Source organism: Ostrea edulis, chromosome 1 (genome assembly GCF_947568905.1).
Source record: "Ostrea edulis chromosome 1, xbOstEdul1.1, whole genome shotgun sequence".
Classification (NCBI taxonomy): domain Eukaryota; kingdom Metazoa; phylum Mollusca; class Bivalvia; order Ostreida; family Ostreidae; genus Ostrea; species Ostrea edulis.
In genome coordinates, this window is record NC_079164.1 from 88,225,094 (window position 1) to 88,249,165 (window position 24,072).

Genomic DNA, 24,072 nt, shown 5'->3' on the forward strand with positions numbered 1-24,072 from the left:
CTAATTAAAAAAAATACTAAGATACTCTCACAATTGCTACACATAGTATACCGCGCGGATTTAAGAAGTATGATTTTAATTAGATTGCAGAGATGGTAGCCTTAGAATGGTTGATAATTTTAGCATTAAAATCAAGTTAGATAAGATTAATTCATTCAGATTCAAAGTGGGTAAAATTACTTCAAGCACAATTACATACAGATATTAGAAATCTTTGGTTAATGGGTCCAGACTTTACTGCTCAATTATGTAAGAGAATAACAAACAGTTTTTGGAGTGACGTCTTTAGAAGTTGGCTTGAAATATGTCAGATAGAATATGTTGAATTGATGATGGGTACCTGTAAAGTGCGAAACGAAATCGAAACGAAACGAAATCTACCGAAACGAAACCCATCGAAACCTAACCTACCGAAACAGATTGTATAACCAAACTCTTTTAATTATAATAATTATAAATGGTATCTTAGGCCCCTGTGAAAGTTACCCCATATAAATAAAATTCGCCTCCCCTTTGATGTAGGCTTTCGGCTTGACTGTTACAAAGTTTTAAAAGTTGGAAAGGGGGGAATAAGCACAAAGTACATATCCGTAGTTGATTAAATACCATGTACAATTAGTTTCGGATCCATACATTTCAGAACCGAGGGTTACAGTCTCAGAGATCTGGGGAAACACACTATACGAGGGGTGGGGTCGCCGACGTTGGATCCGCCTTTGGGCATAGATACATTGTTTGAAGAAGCTGGTGTCTGAGAAAATTGAAAGCAGAAAGAGCTCTTAACCTCTTATTTTATCTCTAACTGCTGAGGTGCGAGTACTTTCAATAATGGAAAAACTCTATACATTTGGGATGTTGCTAAGACGGGGAATTGAAAACGGGACGGAAAACGGATTTTTTTTAAATGCAATGATATTAGGAGGAGGTCGGCATTTTGTAAACTGAAAAGGCTTATGAACAAGGGGATTTTAAGCAGAAATCACAAAGAGAACGGGAGGACATATTCAGAATCCACCGTTTGATATACTACATACAAATACACAATATCCACATGTATACATATATTTGTCTTTAGAGCAAAAAATACTGAAACATGTATTTATGCCCAAAATCGGATTCAACGCCGACGACCCCATCCCTCGTTTAGTGTGTTTCCCTAGACCTCTGACCTGTGAGACTGTAACCTTCTGTTCTGAAATTTATGGATCCGAAGCTAATTGCACATGGTATTTATGTACTTTGTGTGCTTAGCCCCCCCCCCCCCCCCCTTTCCAACTCTTAAAACTTTGTATCAGTCAAGGCGAAAGCCTACATCAAAGGGGAGGTGATTTTTATTTATATGTGTAAACTTTAACAGGGGCCTAAGATACCATTTTCAATTATTATAATTAAAAGAGTTCGATCATACAATCTGTTTCGTTTCGTTTCGGTAGGTTTCGTTTCGTTTCGGTGGGTTTCGTTTCGTTTCGGTAGATTTCGTTTCGTTTAGGTAGATTTCGTTTTGTTTCGTTTCGCACTTTACAGGTACCCAATTGATGATATCTGATTCTATAGTTGTTCTCTCTAAAAGAATTATGGTGCTCATCATTTGAATTAATTAATGATATCATTATTTGAATTGAAGAGAGCAATAATTCAATTACTGCGCACATTAATGAAATTATTGCTCTTAAATCGAATTTTAGCGCGCATCAATTCAATTGTTGATATCATCAATTCATTTGAAGAGAGCAAGAATTGAATTATAGCGCTCATCAATTCAGCAGAATAATTAATGCTATCACCAAATTCATTTAATGTGCGCATAATTCAGAATTGAAGAGATCTGTTATTGAATTGTTGTACGCATCAAATGAATTGATTATATAATTAATTCAAATAATCAAAGATATCCTCAGTTATTTGAGTTTACATGTATGTTAATTTGGTACTCCAAATAGAATGTATATCAGTTGTGAAGTTGCATCGAGCTTTTGAAACGATAAACGACATCAAAGCTTGTGGGCATCAGTTCTATATCATTGGATTAAGGTATTTTGTTGCCAGATTTATATCATTAGATTAAGGTATTTTGTTGCCAGATTTATATCATTGGATTAAGGTATTTTGTTGCCAGATTTATATCATTGGATTAAGGTAAGAAACTCCAACGTTATATTACCATACCTCAGTATGAGAATTCTATGCAACGCGTAATCTTATTGGTCTAGACAGTCACGTGCCAGGGATGATAAACTCTCAAACATCATATCTCCCCATCATATTTCTCCCCAATCGCAACTACTCTGCTATTACCGTAACCGCAAATGAACCTCGCATGTTGATCGACGCCATCAGAGTATGTTGCCATGTATACCAAACTCCCCGTCGAGGCCTCACTATGTCACCTACAAATAAACCTCTCCTATATGACGCAGTACAATATACAGATTTGTATATTGTGACTCCTCGATTATCACGCGGGCAAATAACACTAAAGAAGTAGTTTGTAGTTAAAGCTTGAAAATATTGACATTAAGAGCATATATATAAAAGTATGGATTTTATTTTATACATAAAATGATCAAAAGATCATTAAAAAGAAGGGAGACTGTTCAAATTATAGTGTAAAGTAATAAACTTGTTGTTTGCATTCTTGTTTTGAACTATTTACGTTTGACGTTACGGTTGTTTTTTCGTCATTCTACAGTGACGTCACACAGTGTACAATCGTTATTCCATAATGCCTAACTGGACGAGTTTGGTTCGTGAGCAATCGTAACTACTCGGCTGTTTCCGTTACCGCAAATGAACCTTGTATGTGGATGGACGCCATCAGAGTTGGTTGCTACGTATACATAAACGTAACTATGACGTCACAGTCGTACGTTACACTATGAAACGTGAGTTTTCAAATACATCAAAGATATTATACACATCCAAGGTATTGTACCACTATCAATTTCCATTTACGTGTTTATGCATTGGAGTGAATAAGACATTAATGATACCAAAACTGAGTCTGTGGTGAAAATATAAATAACACATTATTCAAGGATTCGGTTCTGGCCTTTTAACTTCATCCAGGGCGCACTTCCGGCGAAGAAATGCATCGATTTGATGCAATTCTTGCGCCGATCCACGTCCGAGTCTTCTTACCGGTTACGGAAAAGGACGAGCGCGTGATCCGATTGGATCGTGAGGAAACGAACTCTGGCGGAAGTTTGTGATGTATACACAAATGCAACTATGACGTCACAGTCGTCAAAAAGACTAGTTATTCCGAACTTCAGTTTCTCCATCATAAATAAAGTCAAAGTCATCAGTTTGTAAATCAGGATTTGGTCCAGGAAGATCCAGTCGGACTGTTCTACCTGAGAATGATATACTTGATCATCATCTTTTGGATCAGTGTCTTCATATCGCCTATAGCTCTTTCAATGTCTGCACAGAGGAAATTTTGGCATAGACGTGATGAAATGAATTCTTCAAATGTATCTTTCCATGTCTGGTGACTTTGTTTTACTTCCTCATTTTTTCTCCAGTTTGGTTATGCAATAACATCATTGTGAGGCAGTAATTATCAGTGGTCATGTTGCACTTATGTGGCCCTCGGATATTTCCAAACTTGCAAAGGAATTGATACCATAAACTTTTGTCATTTTCAGGTCTTTAAAAATACTTGTCGAGTTTAGTGTGTTTTGTAACTGTATAGACAGTTTTTTTCAAGAACCATAGAACCAGTGAGACTAACTGACTGAAATTGGTGACTGCGTTGAAGGAGAGGAATCATGGATAATTCAAAGGAAACGCCTACACTAGAAATATCTCGTTTAATTGTATTCAACAAAAGTTTTGTACAGATACTATGCGTTGTAGCATCATTATTTTCATTTTAATTGTTGCTCAAATCTCGGAAAGTATCAACAAGAGCACCAGAACATATAGTTCTGTTGCAATTATTTCCACCAATGAAGGATTCTCTGAATTCCTTTTCGACAGATGCTAGTAATATTACATTGACACGTCATCATTGAGTGTGAATTTGACAATGTTGCACTATTGTGGGATGATCTCGCTCCATTTCTAAACACAAGGACCCATTCTTGTCTTTAACTACTGCTGGTGTGGAACGGAGAAGTTTTCAAAGTTTGTCCTCTGAACCAAATTCCATCCTGCATAACTTTTCATACGAAGGATTTTTGTACATTGATAAACAAAGGCAGTAATCAGAACACCTGTGGATTTTAATTCCCTTAGGTAGAAAAAGCCAGTGTACCATTCCTCATGATTTTTGAAAATTTTAGCCTATACCAGTAAGTGTTCACACTGAAAACAGGGCCCGTAATTTGGAGTTGTCAAGGTAATGACTTACTACATGAACATTGTTTTGTAAGAGGGAGAAAAAAGCATTACGATTTGTAAAATCAACTTTCTGACCAGTTGTTTCAAAAGTGTAAATTTCTACTAACCTATGTAAAGCTTTGAAGTAAATTTTGACACAACTTCCATTTGTAAAGATAGATGGGATACCCTTTCCCTCATTTGCGTGTTCTTAGTTCTTTTGCTCTTTGTGCCCAGTACTGTGATGTTCCGCGGAGGTTTGTACCCAAATAGAGGATTTTTTCCTGGTATGCAATTGCATTTCTGAAGCTGTTCTTTAAGATCAGAAATTGTCATGTGCTCATCACGAACAATAATTTTAACAATAAAAGTGCTCTGTTCAAAAGTTCTTTTTCTAATATTTATACTACAGTATGAACATATGAATGTCTAGCAAAACGTCCATCGTTTTATCACAAGAGATGTTCAGCCCATTCAGCCGTCGAAGAACATGTTCGGGGTCAATTGATATGGAAATCACCAGTGCCGTAAGGATACAAAGAAGGGAATACAAGAGTAAAGAAATATTTAGTAGTGGATTCAGAGATTGGATTATTATCTCTTGTTGGCCAAGGAATTGAAATGACTTTCTTTTTTAGAAGAACTCTCATTCTGATTAAAAAAGTCTTCTGCAAATGTTTGTACTTTTTAATTGACATTGATACTCGGTTCAGGAATGAAGACACCGGATTCAGAAAATCTTCTTTAGTCTCAGAATCAACCTATTGGAAAGCTATACCATATGTGCACGGTCTCGTGAATGTCTAGAGTCTGAACATTTATTGGGCTGTGTAAAGGAAGCTGATTAAGTCCGTCAGATATAGTTCCCGTCGGTGGAACGCAGTAAACAATGGATTCGCGTTGCATGTACGGTATGCATATTGCCAAAGAAGCACTACAGAGAAGTGACGAAGAAGCGATGCGAGATTTCAGAGCATCAGCCACTCGACAATATGTGTGCTACAACTGCCCGGACAGAAAGGATCGTGCAAGCCAGAGGTCATAACGCAGATACCATAGTAACATACTGTGAATAACAGATAACTCATTGGAATCTTCTGAGTTGAACGATAAGCCTTATGTTCGAGTGGAAACAAATAAGCGCAAGTATGAAAGGTGATATTAACGAACAGTGATCATTAATATACTGTTCATGAATCCTTGTCAGATGGGTATAATACAAGGGCTGACGATGAATATGAGAGTGATCCACTTTTATCTGGTGTGACACACAGAATATCTCTGGTAAGGTCTATAAGTCCTGAGAGGAGCATTCCCACAGAAGATGCATACAAGAAAACACAGTCTATCGAACCAGCGACGTATGATGGAAGTGGCCTTTGGCTATAGACTACTAGACATTTTTTCAAGCATGCACAGGTGTCAATGGTTGGAATTCTGCAACCAATAAGGTCTGCCCCACCCAGCCAAACGTAGCTTTACAGAGCCCAAATGAAAAAGAGGCACCGAAGATCTGGATATTCTCTTCCAGAGTTAGGACAGTTCATTCAAAGACTAGCTAATTTGGCCTACCCAACTGCCATCACGTACATAAAAGAAATGTTAGCCAAAGACCAATTTGTTGATACTTTAGTAGATTCCAAGGTGCGTATTCGCATCAAACAATCCCGATCAAGGTATCATAACGACGTAATGCAGCTGGCAGTGGAATTGGAAGCTTATGATCGAGGAGAAAAGAAGGATTATGACCGATTAACTACCACTGAACCAACGAAGTATATTTTGGTGAGGACGCTAGAGGCACTGTATGACAAGATAGACAGTAGGCACTCTTCAGAGAGAGATGAAATGGTTGAAAAAACAGATCAAGTGACAGATATGCGCAATCCAGATTAAGCGAAAAATCCCAGAAGTTCTGCTTTCGTACGTTTGCTTAAACACTACCGAGCGAACATTACGCAGAAATGAGACCAACAATAGTGGAAGAGAATGCAACAAAATGAGGAGAAAAAAGAGGACACCGTCGCAGGTGCTAACGGTGTGCAGGGTGACGCAACTTACCAAGCATTTATTGGAGCAAATACAGTTAGTACACAGGTTGGAATGCTTGTAGAGTTATAAATTATGTAGTACCGAAACACGATTTTTGGTAGATGCAAGATCTACCCTTATGATTGTTACTAGGGCCTTAGTAAACAACATTGCTCCGGATCAGCTTACGAGTCTGGCAGATACCACGCGAGAAGTATTAACTCCTAGCGGCAATTGCCTGAAGCTGGGAGGGAAAGATACATGTATATTGACCGGAGAAAATAAAATATCACAAATACAACGGAGAAAGATAGAATGAACACACCATATAATGCGCAAAAAGCGAGCGTGATGAACTAGCTTACAAGTGTGAAAATTATGATTATGCCACAAAACAGGAACAAGATTTTGAATGCCTGGAAATTCACAAAGACGAGAATAATGCTATTAGTCTTGGTAACGATCTGGGCGACGTCTTTCATCGGTGAAACGTCTACCTTTACCGCTACTAGTACGCCAGACTTACCCAGGAAGAAGAAATCCCTGCGGGTATTTGCACTCCCGATTACTCCTACGGTTTATTGTTGTTAAAGCATATCTTTTACGAAACATATTTATACCCGAGTACTCGACTATCGCTCGACTAAAGCCTTCGAGTATTCGACTAGGCTATCCGAGTAAAATTTACATCCCTACTAATAACTTAACTTTATGACAAACGGGATGAATTCAGAAATATAGGGATCTTAGCGGGTGTGACCGGTCGACAGTAGATGCTTACTTCGAGGCACCCTCCCACCTCTGGTGTGTCCAGTGACCGTGTTTGCCCTACTCTTTGTTTTGTATTCTTTATAGGAGTTATGAGATTGATCACTGGTCGTTATTTTTACCTTTGTATATTGAAATACAAACCACTTTGTTGCAGGCGATGTACATGATTCATTTTTTACAATGTGGTAACACAAAATGGCTAGAACAAGTATTATGAAAGATTATTTCTAAAACATTATATAAAAGTATACGCCTACATGTTTGTAAATACCATAGATATTCTCGATTCATAACATTTTGTCCAATAAATATATACATATATTATTTAGCTGTGTATATATCTTGCAGCAGCCCCTTGTACTGAGACTTTAGACCAGATGCTTCTAACATCGATTCATATTTTTCAAGTGGGCTATATTCAGTCTTAGGATTTGACCCACTTAAAAACTTTTCCAGTCGTCCAAGGGTATCTTCAATCTTGGACAAACGCTCTTCAACAGGTGTTTGTCGACTTTCTTCTCGTTTTGTGCTGGCGGAGTCTGAAAATTGTGTCCGTTGTCGAGTTGTTCTCTGCTGGCTTTGTGACTCAGGGATCATGGTACTGGCCTGAGCTTGCTTTAGCATCTTTTCATTGAATGCGTTGATGTATTGTTGTGCCTTCTGCTCAAGGTCGGGTTTCTTAAGAGGTTTGAGCAAATCCCGAAGAAATTGATCTAGGATACAAAACAAATATTTTGAGCGATTAATATTTTTTTTAATGTTGCCAGTTAGTAGTATAAAAGGATAAACTAGACATACAGCATTGATATATATATATATATATGTATATATATATATATATGAAATTGTTATGAGATTGATCACTGTTCGTTATTTTCACCTTGCATATATATATATTTTAAAATTTTTATTTTAAAATTTTATAATTTTAAATTTAAATTTAAAATTTAAAATTTAATTTAAAATTTTTATCATTTTAAAATTTGTATTCACCTGAGGATGGATGTTAAAATCCAGAAAGCGCCAGTGATTTAAATATATTTTGGAACTGTATATTTTCCTGCTTTTTTTATTGAATCATATATATATATATATATATATATATTACCGAAATTAATCATTCCTCCACTTTGTTCACCAAGTTGTCTTTGTTTCTGTTGGAAGGTGTTTTTCAGCAATTCGTAAGCTGAATGTTTACTTTCTTCCAGTTCTTTTCCACTAAGTGTTGTTTCTCGAAGCAGCACCTTCAGGTTGGATTTTGTAATGTCATGGCCAAGATTTCGGAAAACGTATTCCAAACATTCTGTGAAATAAAAACATAATTAAGTGCGCAAAATGTGTATTGATGTAATACTAGGGCAAATTTCGGAACAAAGATTGGAATTTGCGCATGAAGGTTTGATTTCTTTGACGATATTTTGTACCACGAAAGATAAACACAGGTGAAAAACAAGATTAAACAAATATCTAGATTGAATTTTTCAAAACGCATTTTTAAAAGCTACACCATCATTCCTTATACCGCCCTCCCCAAATCCCTTACGGTGAAATTCTGGACGCACACACACACACACACACACACACACACACACACACACACACACACACACAACAACAACAATTTTCTATAATAAAACAGAATTAAAATTATCATTTTGGATAACTATCATATCAAAACACTTTGAGAGCGCTAGCAGTAATTCATCTAAACTGTTCAACTTGTATATTACAATGATATCTAAGCATGGTGAAGATAACAAACAGTGATCAATCTCATAACTCCTACAAGCAATACAAAATAGATAGTTGGGCAAACACGGACCCCTGGACACACCAGAGGTGGGATCAGGTGCCTAGAATGAGTAAGCATCCCCTGTTGACCGGTCACACCCGCCGTGAGCCCCATATCCTGATCAGGTAAACGGAGTTATTCGCAGTCAAATCAGTGTGCCAAGAACGGCTTAACAATCGGTATGAAACACGTCAGACAGCATTTGACCCAATGCGAGGTTGTATTGACGAACTAGATCGTTATAACGACCATAGAATTTGCGAAATGCTGACTTCAATCGAGACTGTTGAAATCCCTGTACCATCAACTTGTTTGTCAGTAGCTTACCTCGATTTAAAAACTGACTATACCCAGAACAAGCTCTTGCATATCGAATCAGTTGAGATATATAAACACCATATGCAGGTGATAATGGAATATTGCTACATAAATGTGGGAAGTTGACGATGGAGAAGCTGAAATCATCCCGTTTGTCATACAGTTGAGTTGTCAGTTTGCCGTTAATGTCTACTTTCAATAAAATATCTAAGTATGAAGCAGAAGTGGACGACTCTGTGGTGTCCTTTATTTCGAGCTCACAGGGATATATCAAATCGACATATGAATGAAAGCTATCATTGTTAATAGACAAAACGTCATCGATATATCTAAAAGTCGAATGAAGGTCACAGCGAGATATTTTTTCTTCTCACGTAAAAGTTTTTGAATAAATTCTGTTTCATATGAATATAAAAACAGGTCAGCTAACAAAGGAGCACAATTCGTGCCCATGGGAATTCCAACAGACTGTTGGAAGACCTGATCACCAAAGACCACGAAGATATTGTCAATGAGGAACTCTAGCATATTTTTTATTTCAACTTCAGAGTACTTGTGCGTGGAATCAGAGTGGTGTTTAACAAAGTAAGTTTTTGAATGACGGATCACTAGATATGATACACTTTAATAACTAAATATAACGTATTTACCTACCATTTGATAACCATTCTCCGGTGATTTTGAATCCTCCAGAAATCATACTCAGGAAGAATTCCTCCCTAGCCGACAATATTTTATGTTTTTCTCCAATACCAATGTAAAATTTTAATTTATCTCTCTCCCATTTCAACATAGTATGCGCAACCTGTTGGTTGCGTAACAGCAATAGAAGCGTTTGAATTTGATTCTGGAGATCCATAATTATGATATCTGTCCTCTGTTTTTTGTGCCACAGAGAAACCAGTGAGTGTGCTTCTAGCAGGGCTGATATGATGTCTTCATCATAGCTCTTTTTTCGGACAGTTTTCAACATGTAGCGGAAGTAGGCAAAAACTGAGGTTTCCTTCAATGAAGCTACATAGTTGCAGTAAATCTTTTCATATTGCTTTTTCCCTTCGATATGCAAATTATACCGATCCAAGAATGCCTTTGCTTGAAAGAATATGGCTGCAAACCAACCATTTAGTTTAAATCTTTCAAATTCTTCCTCTTTTTTGTCAAGCGCCTCCTGGATTTGTCGGTACCTCTCTATCGCGTTTTGGACTTCTCTGTCCATTTGCCGTGATCTTGAAGGAGAATGTTGCATCTTTGTTTCCATGTGGTCATCTGGAATATAGAATAAATATAATATACTTTCATCTACAACAACTATCAAGTTTTAAGCTGTAGATGTATGGATCTAGGTCTACTGGTCTTAATATTTCTTATTTTTCTTTGATATTACACAAGTCTCAATTTCTCATATTTGGTATGCTATACGGTAAATCTGACATTATCCGGTGCCCGTGAAATTGCTCCAAATGTGTATAAACATGCAGTCAGCAGCGATCTGTAAGAAGTTGAAGATGATGATCTGTTTGCTGATATTGTTTGGGGAAGGAAGGAACGATTGTTTTGGTTCTGTTGTAATCGATTGTTGTTCATAGAAAATGTCCGCAAAAATGACGTTGTTCAACACAGTTGGTCAAAACGATGATAGGAATTTTTTGTGACATCCTCCAGCATTTTAAAGTAATTTTTACGATTTATCTCTTAAATAGCTTAGTTTATATTTCAATGTCATGGGGGTACCTTCCATTTGCGCTGAAGAGATTTACTGAGTGAACTTCGAAATGTACAAATATCAGGTAAAGTGACTGATAAGACCACGTGACACTAAAAAAAGAGATCATATCTGGAATATTACCTTCTTTTTATTTTTTTAAAAATTTTTTGTCTCATTAATCAACATCTGCATAGCAACATGGATAATGACAAAATACATGTGATAACAAATTGTAGAGTGGTATTTCTACTAACTTTACATAATTTAGGTAACCTAAATTTTGTTGAGAGAGAGAGAGAGAGAGAGAGAGAGAGAGAGAGAGAGAGAGAACCTTTTACTGTAACGGTGGTGTCGCCCACAGTCCAACTATCAACAGACAACAGCTGCAGGATAGGGATGTGTTCACTTTTACAATCCTTCAAGTAATGTGCATATTCTCCTGGGACCATAAAAGTAATAAGAAGACTATTGGAAGCTTGTATTCCCGCAATGATGATAAACTGTGGTGGAACACGCATTATTTCGGCAACCTTCATCCTCAAATCCTCCAAATTAGAACGATTGAGTTGGCTAAGACTTTTGCCTTTGATATGGAAAGGTACATACTTGTATCCATTTTCTACAAAATAATATGAATAAATTCAATTCACACAGAATTTGTGTCATTCAAAAACCCATTTGATAAGTTTTTAAAATGACAAAATGTGTTAATTCAGCAGAAGACTCTTTTCCTTTGCTATTTATCAAATGAAAAGACATCAAGATATATTCATTTCTTAGTGCCTTTTTATTTAAAAAAAAAACACTAGAAAAAATACAAAAAAACTCTCCACATGTTTAATAGTTTTATCTACACCAACTTCCAAAAAACTAAAGATGTGAGTAGTCATCATATATATATAGGTATATTGAATGGATATTTCGGAAGAAGTTGACGCTCTCCTTCAAACAATTGGGCGGATTGTTCTGGTTGTATTCCAAATCAACAATGATAGATATAGAATTTGTATACATGCGCGGATCAAATACGGGGTGGGGGTGCAAGTCAGTGGGTCTGGATTCCCTACATGACAGGTGAACAGTACATATATAGCACACATTTTTAAACATTACTGAACAGTACATTCTAATTTTACAAATTATGAATGCAGTTTCAGTTCGAAGAATGCTGAGTTCTAAATTAGTTTCTTCAATTCTTCAGGAATCTATCTATCTATCTATCTATCTATCTATCAATCTATCTATCTATCTGTCTGTCTGTCTGTGTATACGTACCTGGTGTATCATTTGGAACAACAAAATAGGGCGCACTCAGGGTTTCAGCAAACTCTACATATTTTGCATGAAGGTTACGTTTTCCAATGTGCCACAGCATTGATTGCAAAGTGATCAAGTTGTTAGAATTCAAGAAGCCTCTCTCTCTCATTGCAGAAAACAGATGAATAGGTTTCTTTATTTTTTCAAGAGCTCTTTTTGTGAATCCGTACTCTCCTGGAAAGCATGATATATGTTACATTCTGTCTCACAAATTTTTCCCGAATTTACTAGATCATAATTTCTTAGTAGAAACAGATACTTATACATTGAGCTATAGATACAGTGCAATCACCTGAAGCACTGTTATGAAATAGATATAACCTCTAGGGATATATCAACACTCTTCGAAATATGACAGTCATGCCAATTTAACAATCACAAGTACTGAGAGTACTGAATATAAACGAATATTCTGGCATATACGACATTTTACACTTTACAATTGTGCTTTTCTGCACTTGCAGTTCTAAATGTGTAATCCATCACCAGTTAATATCCGAGGCGAAGTACAGAAGAGCATATATTTATTTTCTAATTGAAAGCTCAAACAGGGCATAATTAGAGATTACTTCAGCTTCTCCATCGTCAAGTAGCAATATTTCATAATCACCCGCATATGGAGTTTATATCTCTCAACTGATTTGATAAATCAGAGCTTGTTCTGCGTATGGTCACCTTTTAAATCGAGGCAAGCTACTGACAAACAAGTTCATGGTACAGGGATTTCAACACTCTTGTTTAAAGTCAGCATTTCGCAAATTCTATGGTCGTTATAACGATGTAGTTTCACAATACAACCTATCATTGGGTCAAATGCTGTCTGACGTGTTCCATATCGATTGTTAGACCGTTCTTGGCACACTGATTTTGGTTACGGATAACTCCGTTTACCTGATCATGATATAGGGCTCACGGCGGTTGTGACCGGTCGACAGCGGATGCTTACTATTCCTAGGCACCTGGTCCCACCTCTGGTGTGTCCAGGGGTCTGTGTTTGCCCAACTGTCTATTTTGTATTGCTTATGCAATTTATGAGATTGATCGCTATTCTTCACCTTTCATAAGAACATATTCTGCGTATGCTCACTTTTTGAATTGAGACAACAAATACGATGATGTTACAGGAGTTTCAACGGTCTCTTTTTATGTAAGAGTTTTCATCTTTATATGGTCGTTATGACGATTTAACTTACACATACAACCTGTCATTAGGTGGAATGCTATCTGACGTGTTTCATAACAATTTTTATGCCATTCTTTATAAACTCAATTTTTTAAATCACGGATTACTCCTGATCAAGATATAGGGCTCACAGTGGATGTGACCGGTCAACAGGGGATGCTTACTCCTTCTAGACACCTGATCCCATTTCTGGTGTGTCCAGAGGTCTGTATTTGACCTACTTTTCGTTATGAGATTGATTTCTGTTCGTAATCTTCAATTTTTCATAAAAGAAAGAAAGTACATAATTGTCATCAATTGAAATACAATGGGGAAAAATAACATTGAATAAATGTTATGGTACAGAGAGAATGGGCCAATTCAATATCTTCACAATTTGATATTCAATACAGTTTTTCTTTATCAGCTAAATTGATGAATTCTTTCTTTCTTTATTGACTATATTTGTCACATTTAATAAAGAAGTGAAATTCATCTTCAGCTAAATTTTCTGTACAATTTTTGCCATTTGTTAAATTCTAGGAACATTGTGATATCTATCAGCCTCAGTAAGATGTCTTTGTGATGACACTGAATTGAAATTGGGGAACCAGCATAGGAATGGTTGGAAATCAACTACTATTCAAGTACAAAGACCAGACCAGGAAAAAGGACAAATTTATAATTAGGTTTAGATCTTTTAACCAAGGCAATGAATGACTGTGAAATGTAGGTGATCATGAATAATTTAGCTACTTTGTTGTATTACTGTACTAGAAGTTTTGATGAGTGTAGTACTCTTATTTACAGAAATAAGAAACTTGTATGTAAACTTTAAGCTGATGTGGATGTGACTCCACTAGTTCTTATCAACTTTGTAGAGGCGAACTAAAAATGTACCCAATTATCAAATGAATATCTGCTAGCACAACAACAAAAAAGTCCGAAAAACTGATATTTTTAAAAGTACAAGGCCCGTAACTCAGCGAAAAGTCACAAAATTAAAATCTGATCTGTAACATGTTATGGCAAAGCAATCTATCAAATGCAAAGTGAAGATAACGAACAGTGATCAATCTCATAACTCCTACAAGCAATACAAAATAGATAGTTGGGCAAACACGGACCCCTGGACACACCAGAGGTGGGATCAGGTGCCTAGGAGGAGTAAGCATTCCCTGTTGACCGGTCACACCCGCCGTAAGCCCCATATCCTGATCAGGTAAACGGAGTTATTCGCAGTCAAATCAGTGTGCCAAGAACAGCTTAACAATCGGTATGAAACACGTCAGACAGCATTTGACCCAATGCGAGGTTGTATTGACGAACTAGATCGTTATAACGACCATAGAATTTGCGAAATGCTGACTTCAATCGAGACTGTTGAAATCCCTGTACCATCAAATTGTCAGTAGCTTGCCTCGATTTAAAAACTGACTATACCCAGAACAAGCTCTTGCATATCGAATCAGTTGAGATATATAAACACCATATGCAGGTGATAATGGAATATTGCTACATAGATGTGGGAAGTTGACGATGGAGAAGCTGAAATCATCCCGTTTGTCATACAGTTGAGTTGTCAGTTTGCCGTTAATGTCTACTTTCAATAAAATATCTAAGTATGAAGCAGAAGTGGACGACTCTGTGGTGTCCTTTATTTCGAGCTCACAGGGATATATCAAATCGACATATGAATGAAAGCTATCATTATTAATAGACAAAACGTCATCGATATATCTAAAAGTCGAATTGAAGGTCACAGCGAGAGATTTTTTCTTCTCACGTAAAAGTTTTTGAATAAATTCTGTTTCATATGAATATGAAAACAGGTCAGCAAATATCAAATAAAAATTGATAAGAAGAGAGACAAAGTGCTTAAAACTTATTTGTCGGACAGACGGACGGACGGATGCAAACCTAAAGTCCCTTTGACTTTGTCGGTAAGGGACTAAAATAAGTACATGTATGTAACAAACTTACCATCTTTCAAGTCAATATTGGTACATTTCTAATTTTCAATAAGATATTTGAATGATTTTTTTCAGCAAAGAGATACTCTTTCCTAGTAACATAAAATTTTCATTAACATCAAAATTATTAGATAGATTTATGACTGAGGAATCCAAAGATGCTTTATAATTATGATGTAAGTATTTACTATATGAGGATTTTAATTTCTAAATTTCTAATCTATAACAGCATTCGAACATATGTTTGACTTAACTCAGAGAGAGAGAGAGAGAGAGAGAGAGAGAGAGAGAGAGAGAGAGAGATGAAATGGTGGAAAACAGATCTAGTGGCAGATATTCGCAATCAATATTAAGCGAAAAATCCCAGAAGTTCTACTTTCGCAGAAAACCCGGACGTTTGCGTAAAGACTGCCGAGCGTACATTGCGCAGAAATGGGACCAACAATAGTGGAAGAGCACAGCCGCCAAGCAACAATAATGCAGCAAAGTGGAGAGAAAAAAGAGGACACCGTCGCAGGTGCCAATAATGTGCTGGGAGACGCAACTTAGCATTTATTGGAGCAAAGACAGGTAGTACACAGGTTGGAATGCTTGTAGAGTTATAAATATGTAGTAACGAAACACGATTTTTGGTAGATACAAGATCTACCGTTATGATACGGATGTATATTTAATTGCTGCGATAAAAATTAGAAATTCATTTCAAAATTAAGGATTATCTCCTTTATGCATAGCTCTTATCCTTGGACGAATTTGACTCAAAGTTTTGGCACTCTAGTTTTTCTTTTAGCTCCTACAAGTTTATTGTTATTTCGATTTCCCAAAATTTCGGCTTGAGCATCACTGAAGAGACATTATTTGTCGAAATGCGCATCTGGTGCATCAAAAATGGTACCGTATAAGTTTTACATTATGGCCCCTGGGTCGAGACCTCTGCTGGTGGACTGTTAGTCCCCGAGGGTCTGTACAGCCCAGTAGCTAAGTACTTCGTTACAGTGTACTAGCTTGAAAATACGGATGTATATTTAATTGCTGCGATAAAAATTAGAATTTTTTTTAAAAATTAAGGATTATCTCCCTCATGCATAGCTCTTATCCTTGGACGAAATTAGCTCCAGTTTTTGGCACTCTAGTTTTCCTTTTACCTCCTACAAGTTTATAGTTATTTCGATTTTCCAAAATTTCGGCTTTAGCATCACTAAAGAGACATTATTTGTCGAAATGTACATCTGGTGCATCAAAATTGGTACCGTATAAGTTTTTACATTGTTACTAGGGCCTTAGTAAACAACATTGCTCCGGATCATCGTCGGAATCTGACAGATATCACGAGAGAGGTATTAAATCCTAGTGGCAATTGCGTTAAGCTGTGTGGGAAATATACATGTATTTTGACCGGAGAAAATCAAATATCTCAAATACAACGGAGAAAGATAGCATGAACGCACCATTAGAGATTTATCCGCCGTGAGACCCATATCTTAATCAGGTTAACGGAAAGGTGAGGGTAACGAACATTGATCAATATCATAACCCCTATAAGCAATACAAAATAGTTGGACAAACACGGACCCCTGGCCACACCAGAGGTGAGATCAGGTGCCTAGGAGGAGTAAGCATCCCCTATTGACCGGTCACACCCACCGTGAGCCCTATATCTTGATCGGGTAAACGGAGTAATCCGTAGTCAAAATCAGTGTGCCAAGAACGGCCTAACAATTTGTATGAAACACGACAGACAGCATTTGACCCAATGATAGGTTGTATTGACTAACCAGATAGTTATAACGACCATATAATTTGCGAAGTGCCAGTGTGATTAAAATAAAACTTCTCACTTCGATCAATATACAGACAGTCACTCCCACACAGCGATTGTTCATATATCGAGCGAAGTGAGAAATTTGATTTTAATCACATTGGCGAAATGCTGACTCCAAACGAGACTGTTGAAATTCATGTAACATGAATTTGCTTGTTAGTAGTCTGCCTCGATTTAAAAACTGATCACACACAGAACAAGTTCATCCGTATCGAATCAGTTTAGAGATATACACACCATATGCAAGTGATAATGGAATATTGGTACATAAATATTGGAGGGTGACGATTTAGAAGCTGAAATCATCCTATCTCCCATAAAGTTGAATTATTAGTTTGCCATTAATATTCATTTTCAATAAAATATCTAAGTGCGAAACAGATGTAGAGGACTCTGTAGTAACGTTTATTCACTGGGGTATCTCGGATCGAGATATGGATGAAAATTATAATTATTGAAATAGATAAAACGTCGATTTATCTGAATGTCGAGTTGAAGGCTACGACAAGAGATTTTTTCTTCGCATGAAGAAGCTTTTGAATAAATTCAGCCTCATAAGAATATGAAAACAGGTCAGTCACAATTGGTGTCCATGGAATTCCAACAGAATGCTTGAAGACCTGATCACCCAAGACAACGAAGATATTGAATTATACCTACAGATTTACAACAACTTACCTGATACCAGAAATTTAAGATTATCTAGCTCTTCATCTGTAATTTCATTTCCAATTTCCAAAAGGAATCCATTTAATGCATAATCGGAATTGGGGGAAAGATTAGGAATGGTGCTAGTACTGTCTGCCATCATCTATGTAAAAAGTTTGTTAATATGTAAAATATTTACGTAAAGAAATCTTGTTGCGTCAACTTAAATGGGTGCGCAATACTCATGGAAGCAAATTTACACCTACTCTGTGATATAGGTCAAAATATGTATAATGAACAAATTTTCTGTTCCTGTGTCCAAAGAACAAGGGTCACGAACCACGAAAAATGGTCTCCAAAGTTAACATATTATTACATAATGCTCTCTAGGATGCAAGCTATCGATGCAAGATTCCCATCGCCCCGAAATCTTTCATATGTCCCTAGAATAAACGCATAGTAAATGTTTGTATTTGTAACACAACTATGTGCTTATTCATGCCGTTATATTGGATTGCCTTGACCATATATATACTATGAGTTACAACTGCCTATCAAAATGGTATTAAAAAGACAACATATGACAAAAAGCAGCGTATTTCATGGAGATACAAAGAAATGTTTTTTTCTTCTAATTTCACACGCATGGGAACATCCGATTATAATTTCTAAGCATAGGAAGAATTCTCTTTTCACTCTGATGAAAGCTATCATTACTAATGAATAGAGTGATAGAAAATGTACACTAATTTCTTAAGGGTGAAATTTAAATGAAAAGTGAAGATAACAAACAGTGATCGATCTCATAACTCCTATAAGCAATACAAAATAGACAGCTGGGCAAACACGGACTCCTGGATATACCAGAGGTGGGATAAGGTGCCAACGAGGAGTAAGCATCTCCTGTCGACCGGTCACACCCGCCTTGAGCCATATACCTTGATCAGGTAAACGGAGTTAATCGTAGTCAAAATCAGTGAACCCAGAACGGTCTAACTATCGGTATGAAACAAGTTAGATAGCATTTGACCCAATGATAGGTTGTATTGGCAAACTAGATCGTTATAACTACCATAGAATTTGCAAAATGCTAATTTTATACGAGACTGTTGGAACTCCTGCACCATTAACTTATCTTTCAGTAGCTTGCCTCGATTTAAAAACTCACCATATGTAGAACAAGCGCTTGTGTATCGAATCATTTTAGAGATGTCGACACCATATGCAAGTGATAATGGAATATTGGTACATAAATATGGAAAGTTGACGATGAAGAAGCTGAAATCATCCCATTTGTCATAAAGTTGAATTGTTATTTTGTTAATATCTACTTTCAATAAAATATCCAAGTATGAAGCAGAAGTGGACGACTCTGTGGTGTCTTTTATTTCGATTTCACTGTGTTAAATGTGTTTTGTTTGCTGGTTTTGTTTTACATCCCCTCGATCATTTGTCACTCATACTTAACTGTAAATGAACCACAAGATTAGAAATGTCCATGGCGTTTAGGGCTGTAGCATGCAAGGTGAAGATAACGAACAGTGATCAATCTCATAACTCCTACAAGCAATACAAAATAGATAGTTGGGCAAACACGGACCCCTGGACACACCAGAGGTGGGATCAGGTGCCTAGGAGGAGTAAGCATCCCCTGTTGACCGGTCACACCCGCCGTGAGCCCTATATCATTAAGCCTTCTTTATATTTACAATGCCTGTCACGACATAGGATCTCGATTTATAAAGTTTGATCCGAAAGAATCTTCGGTCAGAGTCGTCTTGTCGCAAATTCTATGGTCGTCAAAAGGATCTTATTTGCAAATACAACATGTTGTAAGGTTGATTGTTGTTTAACATGTTTCCTATCAAACTTTGCACTGATTTTGTCTACGGATTATTCCTTTTACCTGATCAATGTGGAGGGGTGATGTCGGATGTGACAGGTTGAGTAGGGGTGCTTACTTTCCTTAGGTACCATATACCACCACTGGTCTTTGGAGAGTTTGTGTATGCCCTGTCCTTTATTTTGTATTGCGTACATATTTTATGAAATTGGTGACTGTTTGTTATCTTCACCCTTTTCAGAAATGCGAATTCCTCGCCTTATAAACAAAGCTTTAATTATCACTTGTTACTTCCAGTAGTGGAAATCTTAAAAAAAGGCATATAAAGTCGTGATACCGGGGCAATATAGGTAAACATTAGGCAAAAGTAATTATGATATTGATACAAATCACAATCAACTGCAACCACAACACTGATTAAAATTCAAAAATTAAAAGGAATTAATTATTTTAACAAGAAAAAAGACAAACTTGTGAACCTATGTGAGGAATCATAGGTACTGAATTTGCTAAAAGCATCAATCACAAGAGCTGTAAAGGAAAGACAACCCTATGCACATCCAACATAAAGCAATGTTCTTGCAAATAATGGGATTCAAATGCTTTTAAAGTTATTCTGTTTGACTATGAAAATAGTATATTATACAATTAGTGCATGTTCATATGGCATGGACTTTGTAAGATCCATGTCTCTATGTAATTTACATTTCCTCTCCTTTTTCAAGATATCAAAATAAATCGCCCATCTGTCAAACTGCACTTTTTGTTTAATTTTGAGATGTTTATAACACTATTTAACACAGCTGATGTGTTTCCAAACTCCATCAAACCTATTAATAAAAAATACAAAAATTGATGGAATTCGGATACAAAACATAGATTTTTTGAATTTGTAGAATAGGTGCAATGGCGTTGAAAAACATGTTTTATATATTAGTGTTAGAATTTTTTAAAATGCAAACGGGCTAATTTACCATGACCATGCTTTTTTAAAATATCTATCTATCTATGAGGTAGGGGCTATCAACATTTTGTTTATGTCCTGGTATTCGCGCACATGCAAGCCCGCGAGACTTGTTTATTTTCCATCAAAGCACTATAATAACTTTGATGGACTGGAAATTAGAAGTAATTTAGTTGATGAAACTAATCAATATTAAGAGAAAAGCATATATTTCTTTGACGAAACTTCTATACAATGTCCCTATAACGATCGCCCCATAAGATCCATTCGAATTTGCTCCATGGCGAAAGAGGAAGCAGTAATTATATAATAATAGTAACTAAAATGTCTCTCTAGGATTCCATATTTTTTTTTTATAGTCGATCCAATAAAAACAATATTACAAATACATGTATGAACGTCCCAATCTATCTATTTATTATCCAATGATAATCATGCACACGTAGTTTTCATTGTTTTATTGATTTTGTTGATGTTACACCGATTTGAAAAATATTCAGCCATATTTCGGCGATAAACGTTCAATTTTCCCCCCATAAATCTGGAGTCTATGTTGCAGCCTGCAAAGATCTTTCTCTTTCTTAAGTTTTCAATGAATGTGAAATGAAAAATGTCAGATCTAAAGGTTTAAAGTAAATGTACCTATTATTATAATTAGCCCACCGGTATAATGACTCTTATCCTCACCATGCCAGCTGTTGATCACGTGAATAACGAAATACGGGTTGTTATAAAATTCTATTCAGATAAAAAATCAATGCAATTCTGATTGAAAATAGAAGTAGGACTTTTATTCTTAAGTTTACTGAATACAGTTTATAGTGGTGTTCTTGTAGCATGCCTCCATTGTCTTTCCTATTATTTACTTGTACATAATCATAACATGTTGAAATCCCACACCAATGAGCAGCTTAATTCATTATCTCAGCGACTCAAGTAATTTGATGATGAAAATATTCGTATTGAATGTACGTTAAAGTTAAAATATCAATCAAAAAAGTGAATACAAGTGAAAATTTAATGCAAATAAAGTTAAAATAACAAATTGAAAGTATACTTTTAGGCACAATCTTTTGGGCGCATATGTACTTACATAATCTGTAGAATCGAAACTAAATCACCCGTAAAATATGTTTGGTATGCACTGTTTTTACAAAGCAGTGTAATAATAAAGTTGCATGTATGGAAAGATATCAGTGCCACAATCATACTTTTATGTTTGTATTCTAATTTAGCATTTCAATTCTTGTACGTTACTGCACTTACAAATCTAATTTTTTTCAAAATACACTATGTAATTTTATGTAGTCAATAGATTAACAGTCTACTTTTATTTCAGTTTGTAATTTTAATTCTAAGTATTTATTGACTGCACTATTCTAATTTTGTTTGTTTTTCTTCATGGTATTCATTGTATAGGCTTATTTACTTTTATGAATGACTGATTACTTTCATGTACTTGTTGAGAAAATGGTTAAGATCAAAGACCACATGGGTGGGGGAAAATACAGATTTACAAATATCATATTTCCTTTCTTTTCTGTAGGGCGAAAATACGTAATGTGAATTTTTTATTTTTGAAATTATCAAAATAACAACAGTGGTCAATGTCATAAATACCATAAAAAATACAGACTTTAAAGTAGTGTAAACATAGATCCCTAAAACACCAGGGGTTGGATCTGGTGTCTAGGAGGAATAAGTATCTATTAACCGATCACACAAGCCGTGAGTCCATTATTTTGATCAAGTAAACGAAATAATCTGTAGTCAAAATCAGTTTATAAATGACGGCCTAACAATTAGTATGAAACACGTCAGACAGCATTCAACCTAATGGCAGGTTGAAATTTCAAACTAAATCATTACAACGATCATATAATCTGCAAAATGTTGATTTCAAACGAGATTGTTGAAACCACTGTAACAACGACTTTTCTATATGTAGTATGTCTCGGTTTGAAATTGATCATACGCAGAACATGCTCTCGCGTATCGAATCAGTTGAGAGACATAAACACTATATAAGCATGTGATAATGGGACATTGCTACATAAACATGAAAAAAATTAGCGATGATTTATAAGTTTGTGGTTGACATCTGTGTTCAATGAAATGTCCAAATATGAAGCAGATATGAACGACTCTGTTGTGTCTTGTATGTTGAGTTCAATATCTAATCGATATATGAATGACAATCAGTTGTAAATAGAGCAAATGTCGTCGATGTAACCACAAGCTAAAAGATCTGCAAAAAACATACGAATCATCAGACTGAAAACCAACTTAAGTCTAGATAGGACAGAGATGCCTGTACATGTTAAGACTGATCACGTGTATCCGAGCATGTATACGGTGCGAGTTCGTCCAGATTGCGAAACTGTGCCGGACTGACCAGTCTTTTCTTAACCATACAAAGAATGTAGTCCTTAATGTTCTCTCGTGTTTATCTGGCCTACATGACAACTGTAAGGGAATCATTCGAAAGTATCCCTTGCTTCCTGAACGTAAAAAAATAAAGACACAAAGCGAAAAAAGAACTTTATGTATAAATATTCATTTATCATGTTTGTTATTTTTTTTTCATTATTGTCATGAAAATATCGTCATGTACTGTTTTTAGAATTGATCATGTACTTATTCAAAACCCTCCCAAAACTGATATTGATATACAATTATGGACTGTTTAGCAGGGAGACATTGCAAATCACCAGGCCTCAATAGGGTTATCATCGAAGGACAGTTGATATTTCATGATGTCTCTCTGCTAAATAGTCCATAATACATAATAATCGATCAATATAATAAAAAACAAAAATTATTAATTGTAGATGTTAATAATTAACCGACCTTACATCGCAATTATGCACCTCAAAGCGTAAACAAAGATTGCCACCTTCTTAATATTTTAAGAGTCTACGACCATCACTTTCGCCCTCAGTTTGGGGCTGTACGGGTACAACATTAGGCCTCCCGATGGTAGAGCCACTTTTCAGATCTCTATGATTATTCTATATGGGGTGATGGAGTGAAAAAATAATAAACAAAAGATAGAAAACAATGCAACCTATCATAAAGGACCCTTAAGAGGGATCTGGGAACCTAAAGTGGTAGTTGAACTCACCTGAAAGTTACTGATATAACATCTTATGGAGTCATAATATGTTGTACGGTGTGACCGTTGAGACGAGCGAAGCCCATTAACATCTTGCAACACGACTTATAGACATTTTATCCGCCTCTTTATTTAACGCGGGAAATATCATGCGGTGGATGTAAACAGTTACATCGTGACGTTATATTAGCTGCAATTTTCTTCTTCTTTTAAACCAAGCAAACAAAAAACGTTTGAAGCTATGAGAAAGCTTGTCTGGAATTTAAAAACGTTTATGGTACTTTCTAA

General features: G+C 36.0%; 1 protein-coding gene across 3 annotated transcripts; it reads right to left on the reverse strand.

Moving 5' to 3' along the window:
- Positions 1–7,269: 7,269 nt before the first annotated feature.
- Positions 7,270–21,389, reverse strand: LOC125672603 (uncharacterized). Of its 3 annotated transcripts, XM_048908800.2 has the most exons (7): positions 21,333–21,361; positions 17,893–18,025; positions 12,216–12,431; positions 11,272–11,559; positions 9,890–10,501; positions 8,234–8,428; positions 7,270–7,838 (listed from the first exon to the last, which is right to left on the reverse strand). In XM_048908800.2, exons 1-7 carry the CDS (start codon positions 21,357–21,359, stop codon positions 7,447–7,449), a joined length of 1,863 nt encoding a protein of 620 aa, XP_048764757.2. In that variant the 5' UTR covers positions 21,360–21,361; the 3' UTR covers positions 7,270–7,446. The 3 variants fall into 3 exon arrangements, with proteins under 3 accessions (XP_048764757.2, XP_056020812.1, XP_048764760.2); XM_056164837.1 differs by lacking the exon at positions 12,216–12,431 and having other exon boundaries at positions 21,312–21,389; XM_048908803.2 differs by lacking the exon at positions 12,216–12,431.
- Positions 21,390–24,072: the final 2,683 nt, after the last annotated feature.